The sequence below is a fragment of the Pseudophryne corroboree genome, chromosome 8, assembly GCF_028390025.1.
Source record: "Pseudophryne corroboree isolate aPseCor3 chromosome 8, aPseCor3.hap2, whole genome shotgun sequence".
NCBI classification, from domain to species: Eukaryota; Metazoa; Chordata; class Amphibia; order Anura; family Myobatrachidae; genus Pseudophryne; species Pseudophryne corroboree.
The window spans coordinates 252999226-253014508 of NC_086451.1; the positions used below are offsets into that span (position 1 = coordinate 252999226).

The 15283-nt window shown below is 47.7% G+C and overlaps 1 protein-coding gene across 1 annotated transcript in view; it reads left to right on the top strand.

Moving 5' to 3' along the window:
• The first annotated feature begins 1946 nt into the window (after positions 1 to 1946).
• ZDHHC15 (zinc finger DHHC-type palmitoyltransferase 15) overlaps positions 1947 to 15283 on the top strand; it is a 186276-nt gene continuing 172939 nt past the window's right edge. Inside the window, exons 1-3 of the mRNA XM_063937176.1 lie at positions 1947 to 2144; positions 2800 to 2826; positions 14394 to 14488. Coding sequence (XP_063793246.1) covers positions 2009 to 2144; positions 2800 to 2826; positions 14394 to 14488 — 258 coding nt within the window. The 5' untranslated portion in view covers positions 1947 to 2008. The remainder of the gene's footprint in view (positions 2145 to 2799; positions 2827 to 14393; positions 14489 to 15283) is intronic.

Sequence of the window (15283 nt, forward strand, 5' to 3'; positions counted from 1 at the left end):
ACGGGGGAGTGGCTGGCCGAACGCAGGTCATGTTTGTGACGTCAAACCAGGAACTAAACGGACCGAGCTGATCGCAATCTAGGAGTAGGTCTGGAGCTACTCAGAAACTGCAAGAAAATATTTAGTAGCAGTTCTGCTAATCTTTCGTTCGCTATTCTACTAAGCTAAGATACACTCCCAGAGGGCGGCGGCCTAGCGTTTGCAATGCTGCTAAAAGCAGCTAGCGAGCGAACAACTCGGAATGAGGGCCTTTATGCGAATTCGGTCTTCTTTACCACAGTGAGATCATCAAAATAAAGTGTGATAACAAGGGAGCAATTTCATTTGTGATTTGGTGGAAAACAAGTCCGTCAATGTGGAATATGTTGCAAGTGAAGAAAATATTGCCGATATGTTGACAAAAGGACTGTTATCACACTTGCTACTTGCATTCCTGATGGGATGTGGACTAGAATATGGTTAATGTTGATTTAATCTTACTGTTTGCTTCATGTTGTTTTCAGTTACAGGAGTTTGCATTGTCAAACTACATTTGGTTACCAGTACACCTTCTTGCATGGCCCCAACATCTCTTTATCAGTATATCAGGCAGAGCTCAATCTTACTGCAGCTTACTGTAAACCACATCAATGCTAAGGACAAGTGGGAGACGGAGTCAGCATATACTGTACATCAGAAGTCTTGAGGACCAGTCACACTTTAGTCCCTGCTCCAGAAAAGCTTACAATCAGCCTGTGCAAGTATTGAATGTGCTAATTATTATCAGCAATTTATAAAAGTTTAATCCTCCATCACTGTTTTTAACACCGCTCTCAGCAGAAAGGGGCACGTTGCTGAGCCTGGCCACTAGGATCAGTATCTGCGGCCCAGTGCCTTCATATTGCCTTTTGTACAGCTAAGACCACAGATATCACACTTGCTGAATGCTGAGCCTTTCGCAACTTGGGGGTCATTCCGAGTTGTTCGCTCGGTATTTTTTTTCGCATCGCAGCGATTTTCCGCTTAGTGCGCATGCGCAATGTCCGCAGTGCGACTGCGCCAAGTAAATTTGCTATGCAGTTAGGAATTTTACTCACGGCTTTTTCATCGTTCTGGTGATCGTAATGTGATTGACAGGAAGTGGGTGTTTCTGGGCGGAAACAGGCCGTTTTATGGGTGTGTGCGGAAAAACGCTACCGTTTCTGGGAAAAACGCTGAGTGGCTGGAGAAACGGAGGAGTGTCTGGGCGAACGCTGGGTGTGTTTGTGACGTCAAACCAGGAACGACAAGCACTGAACTGATCGCAGATGCCGAGTAAGTCTGGAGCTACTCAGAAACTGCTAAGAGAGGTGTAATCGCAATATTGCGAATACGTCGTTCGCAATTTTAAGAAGCTAAGATTCACTCCCAGTAGGCGGCGGCTTAGCGTGAGTAAATCTGCTAAAAGCAGCTTGCGAGCGAACAACTCGGAATGAGGGCCCATTTATCTATATAATTACTGGGATAGTTGTTCCTAGAGATTTATGGTATTAGAAGCTTTGATAAATAAGCCCTTTTCAGACGGCGCTGCCAGACCCGAAAAGAAACTTCTGCCCATAGCAAACATTTGCACCAGGTGGCAGGTGCGCGCTGCACCTCATGTACGGCTATCGTGATTCCTGTTACACACTAGTTATTATGGGACTTATGAAATAATTTTAAAAGAATGTAGCAGTGTTATGATTATTCCACCATATAATACAACTGTAAACCTATTCTACTGTGCTCAATCATAAAGGCAGCTGGGGAGTGCACTCGGTCTCTGTATGTATGCTAATAGTATAGTATAGCAGCATGGCTGCCAGCACTGTTCTGTAGTTTTATTTCACAACGAGTGGCAGTAGTCACACACTGGCTCCACCAGAGGGCGCCGCATCTTGCTTAAAATGATGGCGCATGCGCCTTTCACTGCGTTAATCGAATGCCGATAAAATAAGGTAGTTCACTCCAGACAGAGCGGCAGAGAGGAGTGTCGATCCGAAGGAGCAGGATGCAGATTGGCTGCAGGATGGCTCTGTCCTCGGGGCTGAGGTGCTGCCAGCGGCTGCTCTCCTGGGTGCCAGTGGTCATCATTGCCCTGGTGGTGCTCTGGTCGTACTATGCCTACGTGTGGGAGCTGTGCCTGGGTGAGAAGCGGCTGCTTATGTGTCAGGGGGGTGGTGAAGGGCCACACTCTGTACCTGTGTCCCCAGGCATGGTTGTGTGTAACAGGCACTGCTTGTGTATGAGGAAGTGCCCCCGCCTGGCTGCTGTCCCTGCCCTGTGTCTCTTCTGTCTGTCACCCATGTATGGACGGCTCTGCTTACTTCTCTGCATGTGCACTGCTTGTGTACTTCTCATTGTGTGCACATTATAGTGGCTGCCCTATGCCTATCCTGTGTATCCCCATATGTGCCTGGTTTGTGCTATAGACTTTGCAGCCACTGTAGCTCCGTAAAAGCCCTTCCGTGTAAGTACAGCAAGAATACTTTCTCGTCGTCAGATTGTATATTTCAGCATATCACAATATATTTCTTTGTGCTTAAATATCTCCACATTTATTAGAGGCTGCTGCAGTCTACCTACCTTCCACCTATCTATATCATGGTGACATGCAATATTCCATAACTTAACCTAGATGGCAGAGTCCCTACAGAATCAATGGAATGCCTCGGAGTCTTCTGCAGAAACCTAGGCTCTAATGGGTAGAACATGTACAGCACAGTGTCAGGAATTGCATTAGTGAAATTGTATTATTATGATTCATTCCTTAGTTAATTCTTTATAATTTTTATTTTGCAGTGACTGTAGAAAATACTTTGGAAAAAGGTGAGAAGCACAGTCATTGTTTGCTTGTTTTTTCTTTGTCACATGCTAGCTGCTTTCTTCTTGCTTTTGTTCCTCAGGACTAGCCTCTTAAATTTGTTACTGCACACTATGGGCCAGATTTATCAAGCCTTGGAGAGATAAATAGCACAGTGGTAAGGGCTTGATAAACAGGGGCCTCAATACCGTGGACACTTTCAATGAAAGCTAAAGATCCTAGTAATGCAAGATACAAGTCTGACTTCCTTCCGATTCATGTAAAGCAGTCTGTGTGCGTGTGCAAATGTAACACATAAATATACACACATACACTGCCAGTAACAAGGTTTAGAGTACCCCTGTTTTTCTAGATTTTATTGAAATTTACAGTTTAATGTCTCAATGTACTCTGATTAAAGCATAGAACTAATGAATAATTGCTTATAAAAATAATTCACAGTATCATTTTGTGTGATTAAAATGTAATCTAAATGTATGACTTTTTAAAGTAGCCACCTTTTATAGATCTAACTGCCAACACACTTGTCGCATTTTATCTACAATGGAAATCAAATATTGGTGGTCATTCCGAGTTGTTCGCTCGTTGCCGATTTTCGCTATGCTGCGATTTGCCGCTGCATGCGCATGGTACGCAGCGTGCATGCGCTAAGTTATTTAACACAAAACTTAGTAGATTTGCTGGTGTTCGTGCTGCGCTTTTCAGTCGCTCTGCTGATCGGTGAGTGATTGACAGGAAAGGGGCGTTTCTGGGAGGTAACAGCGTTTTCTGGGAGTGTGCTAAAAAATGCAGGCGTGTCAGGGAAAAACGCGTGAGTGTCTGGAGAAATGGGGGAATGACTGGCCGAACGCAGGGCGTGTTTGTGACGTCAAACCAGGAACTAAACGGACTGAGCTGATCGCAGTCTAGGAGTAGGTCTTGAGCTACTCAGAACCTGCAAGAAAATATTTAGTAGCAGTTCTGCTAATCTTTCATTCGCTATTCTGCTAAGCTAAGATATACTCCCAGAGGGCAGCAGCCTAGCGAGCGAACAACTCGGAATGACCACCATTATTCGGTACGTTCTTCCCAGCCCTAATGCAGAAGTTCCCATACATTTGTTGCTCTTCTAGGACGCTTTGCTTTCAACTTTCTGTCCAGTTCATCCCAAACCAGCTCAATGGGATTTAGGGCTGGAGACTTTGCTAGTCGTTCCATGATTTTAAGCATACTGTCATGTTTTTTTTCCCTTGAAGGTAGTTCTGACATAGCCTGGAGGTCTATTTCAGGTCTTTATGACCACTTGACCAACAAGGGGTAGACCAGGGTATATTGTATGGCCCTTTTAATTCACATTGCCAGTCTTTCTGTGGAAATCGCAGACTTGGGATGCAGCAAAAGAGCCACAAACCATCACGTTTCCTCTTTCATATTTTGCAGATGTTTTAATAGCAACCTTTCCCATAGAGATCAATATTCTCTTAGGTGCTTGGGTACCCCCTAGGACTTTAACTCAAGGTAGTAAGAGTTTATGATGAAAACCAGGCGGTGCTAGTGAGGAAAGTTAAAGTGGGTGTGAGGTAGAATACATATTGGGGATAGCTAGTACCAACAGTCAGAGATCGGGAGCCTGGGACTGGAACAGTTTCCTGGGCGCAGCTAGGCTAGTATAGAACCAGGAATAATAATGCAGTGGTCTGCTGAGAGAGGTCAGGAACTAGTAGTTGGAACAGCAACTGAGGTACAGGCAGACAAACAGGGAGCTGGGTACAGCAGGGATCCAGGAACCACAGGAGAGTTTGACCCATAGATCAGCCTCCATGTAACAATGATGCTATAACCAGCAGGGAGACTCAGCCCTACCTGTCTTTTACCTACCCTAGCAGCCAATCCCAGTGTCCATAGCGATTCAAACCCCCGAATCCTGTTTGGGGGCCGTGATCACAATTACAACTGCCAGCAGCAGCGGGCGGCAAGGAGAGATGCTTGCTACTTCATAACAGCCGGGGCCAGCAGCCAACGTAAGCCGACACTTCATTGTGGCAGCTCACAGCGTCCCGGCTGTCTGGCAACAGGCGGGACAGAAGTGTTATACCCCTTTCACACCGCAAACCCGGGTCTGACCTGGTATTTTGAATCCGGGTCCGACACAGGTCAGACCCTTTCACGACACTTTCAACCCAGGTTATTGCAGGGTTGGCTCCTTTTAAGTCAACCCGGGTCAGTAATTAAAACACCATGGATGTCATTTGAAATGGACTTTTTTTGGCTCAGAAAGATGAGGTGTCAGAAGGGGACAAAAGGAGAGGGTGGGGACAGCTCACAGCATTGCAGGAATCATGGCTGACAGAGCTATGTTTTTATACACAATTGCATCTTTCTCTTGCGTCCTAGAGGATGCTGGGGTCCACATTAGTACCATGGGGTATAGGGGGTCATTCCGAGTTGTTCGCTCGTTGCCGATTTTAGCAACGGAGCGATTAAGGCGAAAATGCGCATGGTACGCAGTACGCATGCGCTAAGTATTTTAGCTCAAAACTTAGTAGATTTACTCACGTCCGAACGAAGAATTTCCATCGTTGAAGTGATCGGAGTGTGATTGACAGGAAGTGGGTGTTTCTGGGCGGAAACTGTCCGTTTTCTGGGAGTGTGCGATAAAACGCGGGAGTGTCTGGAGAAACGGGGCAGTGGCTGGCCGAACGCAGGCCGTGTTTGTGACGTCAAACCAGGAACGAAATGGGCTGAGCTAATCGCAGTGTAGGAGTAAGTCCCGAGCTACTCAGAAACTGCTAAGAATTTTCTATTTGCAATTCTGCTAATCTTTCGTTCGCAATTCTGCTAATCTAAGTTACACTCCCAGAGGGCGGCGGCCTAGCGTGTGCAATGCTGCTAAAATCTGCTAGCGAGCGAACAACTCGGAATGACCCCCATAGACTGGTCCACCAGTAGCCATTGGTACTTTAAGAGTTTGAGAGTGTGGGCTGGCTCCTCCCTCTCTGCCCCTCCTACCAGACTCGGTTTAGAAAATGTTCCCGGAGGAGCCGGTTACAGCTAGGGGAGCTCTAGCGAGATTCTTTAGAAAAAGCTTTTTAGATTTTATTATTTTACAGAGGGGCTGCTGGCAACAGCCTCCCTGCTCCTGAGGGGATCGATCATTCCCCGCCACAGAGGATCGCTCACCCCAGCAGCATGCCGCCACCCCCTTGCAGAGCCAGAAGATTGGTGGCGAGTGAATCGCCGACCCCCCTTCCCCCCCCCCCCCCCCCCCAGCAAGTGGGGGGCTGGTGTGAAGATGGCGGCAACAGGGTATGGAGCGCAGTACTAACTGCGCTCCGGCGCTCAGCGGTACATAGTGCGGCGCTGTGAGGGGCGCCCTGAACCAGCGCCTACACCCTACACTAACCTTCCAGCCTGTCAGGGTACCTGGATTGCTGCCAGCATAATTCCTCAGGCCAGAATAATCTTCTGAAGAGCGGGAAGACAGTGCCATTTTGCACCATTTTTCTGCCTGCACAACGCTGTCAGTGAACAGCAAGTCCCTCCAGAGCAACTCTAGCTATCTCTCTCACGGTACCAGGGGGTTGTAGAAGGGGGGGGAGAGGCTGTGTAAAGTCTGTGTAACCTATTAAGGTGCACAGTCAGCGCTGGTTGGGGGTCTCACTATACCTTGAAAGCGCTGTGTGTCGGTTGGCTCCAATCTCTGTCTCTCTTGCCATTCTTGGGGGTGAAACTCTGTCTATCCTCCCCTGTGTGTGTGTGTGTGTGTGTGTGTGTGTGTGTGTGTGTGTGTGTGTGTGGTGTCTGGGGTCTGGGGTCTCCATTTAGCTATGTCCAGGGACTCTGTGTCATATGCTGCAGAGGATATGTCCTCTCAGGATAATCCCATTCCATGTAATCAGGATTGCACTGTTTTAGCACCGTAACCAGCAAGGGAGCCTGAGTGGTTATCCTCTATGAAATCTATGATTGTCAGATTTCTACTAGGGTTGCACAGAATGAGTGCAACTCAGGCTTTACAGAACTCTGGCAGTCTGGCCCAGTTCTGGTACCTCAGCCCCCGCCCCCCCGCTGTATATTCCCAAAAACATGCTCTTGCACAGATTATGCAAGACGACACGGATACCGATTCTGACACTGCAGACGGTGATGGGGATGTGTTGAGGGGGGCAGCATCTCTTGCAAAAGGGGTGCAGTTGATGATAGAGGCCATTAGGTATGTGTTGAATATTACTGATAAAACAACTGAGCAGGTTGAGGAGGCTTACTTCACTGAAAATAAAAAAGCCTCGCTAACCTTCCCTGCGTCAAAAGAATTAAATGCTATTTTTGAAAAAGCTTGGGAAAATCCTGAGAAAAAATTCCAGATCCCTAAAAGGGTCCAGGTGGCGTTTCCTTTCCCTGTAGAGGATAGGTAAAAATAGGAAAACCCGCCCATTGTTGACACGTCGGTATCCAGACTCTCAAAAAGGTGTTTTTACCTGTTCCAGGATCCACCGCCTACAAAGAGCCAGCTGATCGTAAAATTGATAATACGCTCAAATCCATGTACACTGCTTCAGGGGCTATACTACGCCCCACTATTGCCAGTGCTTGGATTGCCAAAGCTATAGTAAAGTGGTCAGGCACGTTACTTGAAGATTTGGATACTATGGATAAATCTGATGTTGAATTGTTTTTGCGTAACATTCAGGATTCGGCAGGATTTCTGGTAGAATCCATAAAAGACCTGGGTTCCATGGCTGCAGGAATTTCTTCCATGTCTGTCTAAGCTCGTCGAGGACTGTGGCTGCGACAGTGGTCTGCCGACGCGGAATCCAGGAGAAGTGTGGAGACCCTACCCTACACAGGTCAGGCTCTCTTTGGGGAAGCGTTGGATGCGTCTACAGCGGGTAAGTCACCTTTTCTTCAACTGCATCACAGCCCTTTTCGGGCTGCCAAGCCAAGAAAGGCCAGACCGTCCAACACCTTTAGGGGAGGTCGGCCCAAATCCAAGAAACCTGCTGCTGCGGGTTCCCAGGAACAGAAACCTGCTTCAGGTACGCCGAATTTCTCCGCATGACGGTGGACTGCACGCCCTGGAGGTGGGGCCGGTGGGAGCGAGACTCAGGCATTTCTGTCACGTCTGGGTGTCGTCTGGCCTGGATCCCTGGGTGCAGATATTGTGTCTCAGGGGTGCAGGCTGGAATTTCAAGATCTCCCTCCTCACCAATTCTTCAAATCAGGCTTGCCAGCTTTGCTGGCAGACAGGACTGTCCGGCAGGCAGCCGTCCAGAAGTTGATGGAGGCACAGGTTATTGTACCGGTCCCTCCTCATATGGAAAACAAAGGTTACTATTCTAACCTTTTCGTGTTACCGAAACCGATGGTTCGGTCAGGCCCATTCTGAACCTAAAATTGCGAAATCTTTTTCTGAAGGAGTTCAAGTTCAAAATGAAGTCTCTAAGGGCGGTGATATCGGGTCTGGAAGAGGAGGAATTCCTGGTATCCGTGGATATCAAGGATGCGTACCTCCACATTCTGATTTGGCCGCTGCCTCAAGCTTATCTCCGATTCGCACTGTTGGACTGTCACTATCCGTTCCAGGCCCTGCCATTTGGCCTCTCCATAGCACCGAGGGTCTTCACCAAGGTGATGGCGGAAATTATGGTTCTCCTCCGCAGACAGGGGGTGAACATAATTCCATATCTGAACGATCTGCTGATAATGTAAGCTCTCACGAGTAGGGCCCTATTCCCTCATGTGCTTATCCTTTTCTTACTTAAATAATCCTCAACTGCCCAAATTCCGCAGTTTTGTGGCCACCTTGGAACTTATCTCTGTCGTTTACTAGTGTAGTTATGCTTAGTTACCCTGTACTTGTCCTATATTGTCTTCAACTGTAAGTCACTGTCTTCCTGTTTTGATTATGTGCATATGTACTCTGTAATTGGGCGCTGCAGAACCCATGTGGTGCCATATAAATAAAGGATAATAATAAAAGGCATCATCCAAGGAGAAGCTGTTACAGTCCATTCTTCTCACGACCCACCTGCTCAGGGAACACTGTTGGATCCTGAATCTTCCAAAACCACATTTGGAACAAACCAGGAGGTTGTCCTTTCTGGGAATTATCCTCGACACGGAAGTGCAGAGGGTGTTTCTTCCAGAGGAAAAAGCGTTTGTGTCACCAACGATGGTCCGGGATGTCCTGAAGCCAGCCTGGGTGTCAGTTCATCAGTGTATTCGCTTCTGGGAAAGATGGTGGCCTCTTACGAGGCTCTACAGTACGGGCGGTTTCATGCTCTGTCCTTCCAACTGGATCTCCTGGACAAGTGGTTGTGATCCCATCTACATATGCACCAGAGAATACGTCTGTCACCAAAGGCCAGGATTTCACTCCTCTGGTGGTTGCAACTATCTCACCTTCTGGAGGGCCGCAGGTTCGGGATTCAGGACTGGATCCTAATAACCACGGATGCAAGTCTGTGGGGCTGGGGCGCAGTCACTCAAGGGGAGACCTTCCAAGGAAGGTGGTCAAGTCTGGAAGCCGGCCTGCTGATAAACATTCTAGAACTAAGAGCCGTCTACAATGGTCTTCTCCAAGCGGCCCATCTTCTGAGAAATCGGGCCATTCAAGTGCAGTCGGACAATGTAACAACAGTGGCTTACATCAACCGACAGGAGTGCTAAATCTTATAAGGAGAACAAGTGTTCAAGCGATCCTCATTGCTCCAGACTGGCCAAGAAGGTCTTGGTACGCAGATCTTCTGGAGTTACTGCTAGAAGAGCCGAGGCCTCTTCCTCTTCGGGAGGACCTGCTGCAGCAGGGGCCGTTTGCCTATCCAGACTTACCGTGGCTGCGTTTGACGGCATGGAGGTTGAACGCCAGATACTAGCTTGGAAGGGCATTCCGTTCAAGGTTATTCCTACCCTGATACAGGCTAGGAAAGGAGTACCGTCTAAACATTACCACCGTATTTGGAAAAAATATGCGTCTTGGTGGGAGTCCAAGAAGTTTCCTACGGTGGAGTTTCAACATAGGACGTTTTCTCCTCTTCTTACAAGGAGGTGCAGATATGGGCCTGAGGTTAGGATCCATAAAGGTCCAAATTTCGGCCCTATCCATTTTCTTTCAGAAACAGTTGGCTGCCCTCCCTGAGTTTCAGACTTTGTTGAAGGGAGTTCTGCACATCCAACCTCCCTTTGTACCGCCTACGGTGCCCTGGGATCTTAACGTGGTGTTGCAGTTCCTCCAGTCGGATGGCTTGAACCTCTACAGGAGGTTGAGGTCAAGTTTCTCAAGTGGAAGGCTGTCACTTTGTTGGCCTTAGCTTCTACTAGACGTGTGTCTGAGTTGGGGGCTTTGTCATGTAAAAGCCCATACTTGATCTTCCATGAAGATAGAGCTGAGCTTCGGACACGTCAGCAGTTTCTTCCGAAGGTTGTGTCGGCATTTCATATCAACCAACCTATTGTGGTGCCAGTTGCTACTGACTCCTCAATTTCATCAGTCCTTAGATGTGGTAAGGGCTCTAAAAATCTGTGAGGAGGACTGCTCGTCACAGAAAATCAGACTCTGTTTGTCCTGTATGATCCCAAGAAAATGGGGTGTCCTGCTTCTAAGCAGACGATCTCTCGCTGGCTCAGGTTCACTATCCAGCATGCGTATTCTATGGCGGGATTGCCATGTTCTACGTCTGTTAAGGCCCACTCTACTTGTAAGGTGGGGTCTTCCTGGGCGGCTGCCTGGGGTGTCTCGGCGTTACAACTTTGCCGAGCAGCAACTTTGGTCTGGGTCGAACACTTTTGCAAAGTTCTACAAGTTTGATACTTAGACCAAACTTCAGGTCCTCAGAGGCCAATCAGTTCTGCAGGAGCCTCCGTGCTCTCCCTCCCGTTCTGGGAGCTTTGGTACATCCAAACAGACAGAGAGGGGAGGGGTTGCAAATCCCATCCCTATATTTCCCTTCAGCACACTAAAAAATTACCTGTAACCATACCTGAACCTATCTGGTAATAGAAATTCAGAGAATTAGTTTACACGTTTGCAAACACATGTTTAAGCTGCTGCGCCACCTCACGGCTTCTCCGATGTCATCAGTCCTAACACTACACAATGGCAGTGCCCACATAGGGCCATGTAATTTGTTACAGTAGGCCTCATGATAAAGGCTATTACTAAAACACATCCAGACAGAGAGCTAACTTACCCAGGAGCCACCCCCAGGATCTCCCATTGGCACTACAAGGAACAGCATGCCTTCCAAATACTGCTCCCATTCAATGCCTCTCGCATACAAGCAAACAATGGTAAATGCTCGATCATTCCTGGAGATAATTATGTATCAGGTGCTGGAAAGGGGGAGGGGTCACAGACAGACAGACAGAGGGGAGGGGTTACAGGTAATTTTTTTAGTGTGCTGAAGGGAAATGTAGGGGTGGGATTTGCAACCCCTCCCCTCTCTGTTTGTGACCCCTCCCCCTTTCCAGCACCTGATACATAAGTATCTCCAGGAATGATCGAGCATTTACCATTGTTTGTCAGCTTTGGTACATCCCCATGGTACTAATGTGGACCCCAGCATCCTCTAGGACGTAAGAGAAAATAGGATTTTAATTACCTACCGGTAAATCCTTTCCTCGTAGTCCGTAGAGGATGCTGGGCGCCTGCCCAGCGCTTCGTTTTCTTGCTACTGTTATTTGGTTCAGTTCATCTTCGTTTTAGTTGAGTACTTGGTAAGTAATGTTTCAGCGGTTGCTGAATTTCAAGCTAGTTAGCTTGATGTGCCTTGTATGTGTGAGCTGGTGTGAATCTCGCCACTATCTGTGTAAAATCCTTCTCTCGACGATGTCCGTCTCCTCGGGCACCGTTTCTAGACTGAGTCTGGTAGGAGGGGCATAGAGGGAGGAGCCAGTCCACACTCTCAAACTCTTAAAGTGCCAGTGGCTCCTGGCGGACCCGTCTATACCCTATGGTATTAATGTGGACCCCAGCATCCTCTACGTCACAGGTTCTCAAACTCTGTCCTCAGGACCCCACACGGTTCATGTTTTGCAGGTCACCTGTACATTTGTAAAATGTGACAGTTGGTGATACACAGTGCATCTGCTGGGTGACATGGAAAACGTGAACCGTGTGGGGTCCTGAGGACCGAGTTTGAGAACCACTGCTCTACGTACTACGAGAAAAGGATTTACCGGTAGTTAACCAAAATCCTATTTTAACTGTTCCAGTAACCTATCTCCCAACTGTCCCGATTTTCGCGGGACAGTCCCTTTTTTTGGGACTGTCTAGCTGTCCCACCCCGCGGGCCGCAGTGGGTAGGGGGCAGTTGGGAGGCTCCTGTCACTGCTGCTCTGTTAGCAGAGCAGCGGTGAATAGACACTGTGCATGCGCACAGCGTCTATTCACAGGTGACAGAGGGAGAGGGGTCATGCCAGCAGCTCAGAGAGTGCTGGCATGCCCCCTCAGTGACGGTACAAGGGGGCGCGACTCACGGTCGCAACTCTGCCATGAGACCATGCCCCTTTCATATAGACCATGCCCCCTTTGCGGGCGCGCCCATCCCGGTCCCTCTTTGTACTTTTAATAAGTTAGGAGGTATGCAGTAAGCTGCCTAGCAATCGCTGCCTCACCCCTAATTATTAATAGCTCTAATTCTTAATGCTCTCTGTTCTCTCCTATGTAAGAGACGCTCAGGCTGCTGACATCCTAAAGGCACACAAAGAACAGCCAATCAGCACTTTTACATGAATGCAGGGTTGAATAACCCGGGTTGGACACCTTATACCCCTTTCACACCGCAAATATATCCCGGGATATTGCTGGGTCGACCAGGGTCGAGGTGCACTCTAAAAGCACCACTTTTGAATATCCCGGGTCGAGTAACCCTGCATTTCAACCCGGTATAAAAGCAGTGTTCTACACGGGTTGGACCCTGGTCAATGTACACTCTAAAGTGTCCAACCCGGGTTATTCAACCCTGCATTCATGTAAAAGTGCTGATTGGCTGTTCTTTGTGTGCCTTGATGATGTCAGCAGAATGAGCTCTGCTACATAGAAGAGCAATAACAATTAGAGCTATTAAGAATTAGGGGTGAAGCAGAGATTGCTAGGCAGCTTACTGCATACCTCCCAACTTATTAAAAGTAGAAAGAGGGACCTTTGCCCGTGGCCTGTATGAAAGGGGCATGGCCTTGTGACAGAGCCTTGATAGCGAGTCACGCCCCTTTGTAGCATCACGGAGGGGGCATGCCCAGCGCTCTCTGAGCGGCTGGCATGCCCCCTCTCCCTGTCACCTGTGAATAGACGCATGCGCACAGCGTCTATTCACAGCAGTGATAGCAGCCTCCCAACTGCCTTCACCGTGAGACACTGCGGCCCACAGGTGGGACAGCTAGACAGTCCAAAAAAAATGGGACTGTCCCACGAAAATCGTGACCATTGGGAGGTATGTTATAAATGTAATTGTGTGTAAAAACAAAGCTCTGTCAGCCACGATTCCTGCAAATCTGTGAGCTGTCCAAACCCACTCCTTTCAGCCCCTTCTGACACCTCATCTTTCTGAGCCAATAAAAGTCCATTTCAAATGACATCCATGGTGTTTTAATTACTGACTCAGGTTGAGTTAAAAGGAGCCAACCCTGCAATAACCCGGGTTGAAAGTGTCGTGTGAAAGGATCTGACCCGTGTCCGACCCGGGTCGGACCTGGGTTCAAAATACCAGGTCGGACCCGAGTTTGCGGTGTGAAAGGGGTATTCGAGTGCACATTGACCCGGATCCAACAAGTGTTTAACACTGCTTTTATACCGGGTTGAAATGCAGGGTTACTTGACCCGTGATATTCAAAAGTGGTGCTTCTAGACTGCACCTCGACCCGGGTCGCAATATCCCGGGATATATTTGCGGTGTGAAAGGGGTATTAGTGTGCAATCGTTTAAAAGACAACCCCAGCCTGGTTATATTTTGCCCATACTTCTCCAAATTGAGTAGAAATCCCTTATACAGAAAACCCAGGCAGTCCTATAAATCAATCCCTTATCTGTATTTCACCCTCTGATATTGTAATTAATATTAACTTTTGTTTAGTTAGTATTTTAAATATTATTGTTATTCTACACACCTGGTGATAAATATTTGGTCAGCTACAGTATGTTAAGCTGTTATTTGGTGTATTACTGAGATGGAATAAAGAGGGTTATACTGAGTTGTTAGCAATTGGGCAAAACCATGTGCACTGCAGGGGGGGCAGATATAACATGTGCAGAGAGAGTTAGATTTGGGTGGGATATATTGTTTCTGTGCAGGGTAAATACTGACTGCTTTATATTTACACTGCAATTTAGATTTCAGTCTGAACACACCACACCCAAATCTAATTCTCTGTGCACATGTTATATCTGCCCCACACTGTGCAGTGTGGTTTTGCCCATTTTGTGTGCTTTTTTTTTAGTTTGCTAACAACCCAAAAATTACTAGAAAGCAGATGGACCTCTCAATAGCAACTTAGATAAGCGTTTTATATTATTGTATACTGTATAATTATTATTATTTTTTCTTTAAATTGTGAATCTATTCTCATTTTCTGATAAATTTTTCTTTCTCGTTGGCAGTTGCTTACCTCTTCATCTTTCATATATTTTTCCTACTCTTTGTTTGGACGTATTGGAAAGCAATTTTTACCCCTCCAAAGCAGCCAACTAAAAAGGTGAATTTTCCTATGGCTAAATAGTTTGTTCCAAGTGATATATTTTTCTCTTACATCCTAGAGGATACTGGGGTTCCATTTAGTATCATGGGGTATAGATGGGTCCACTAGGAGCCATGGGCACTTTAAGAATTTGATAGTGTGAGCTGGCTCCTCCCTCTATGCCCCTACTACCAGATTCAGTTTATTAAATGTGCCCGGAGGAGCCCATTACGCTTATGGAAGTTCCTGAAGAGTTTTCTGCATTTAAATTATCTGTTATTTTCAGGCAGGGCTGGTTGGCACCAGTCTGCCTGCTTCGTGGGACTTGGGGGGCGGTCCAACCTCTTGAAGGGTTAATGGTCCCGTTCCCCGCTGACAGGACACTTGAGGGAACTATTTGCAAGCCCCATCACGGCGAGCGTACATTCCCGCAGCTTGCCGCCATACCTAACAGAGCCAGAAGAAAGAAGAGCGATGAGTACTAAGCCGGCGTCGCGGTTAGCGGGTCGCCCGCCATTATGGCGGCATGAGGGTACGGAGACGCACGGCTTCTAACTGGGGCGGATTACGTCTCCAGACTCGGTACACAACTGCGTCTCAGTACACTGTACCCACACTGGCAAATTAAGTCTTAAAACGGTTCTGTCTCCATTTTAAGCACAATTTACCTCAGCCAGTATAAAAAAAGCGGGAAGACCGCGTGCCACTGAAGGGGCGGGGCTTCACTATGAGAGGATCCAGCAGCTCACAGTGCCGTTTTCCCTCTGCGGTGGACACAGACGCTGACTGACAGGGACGCGCGGCTCCTCCGGT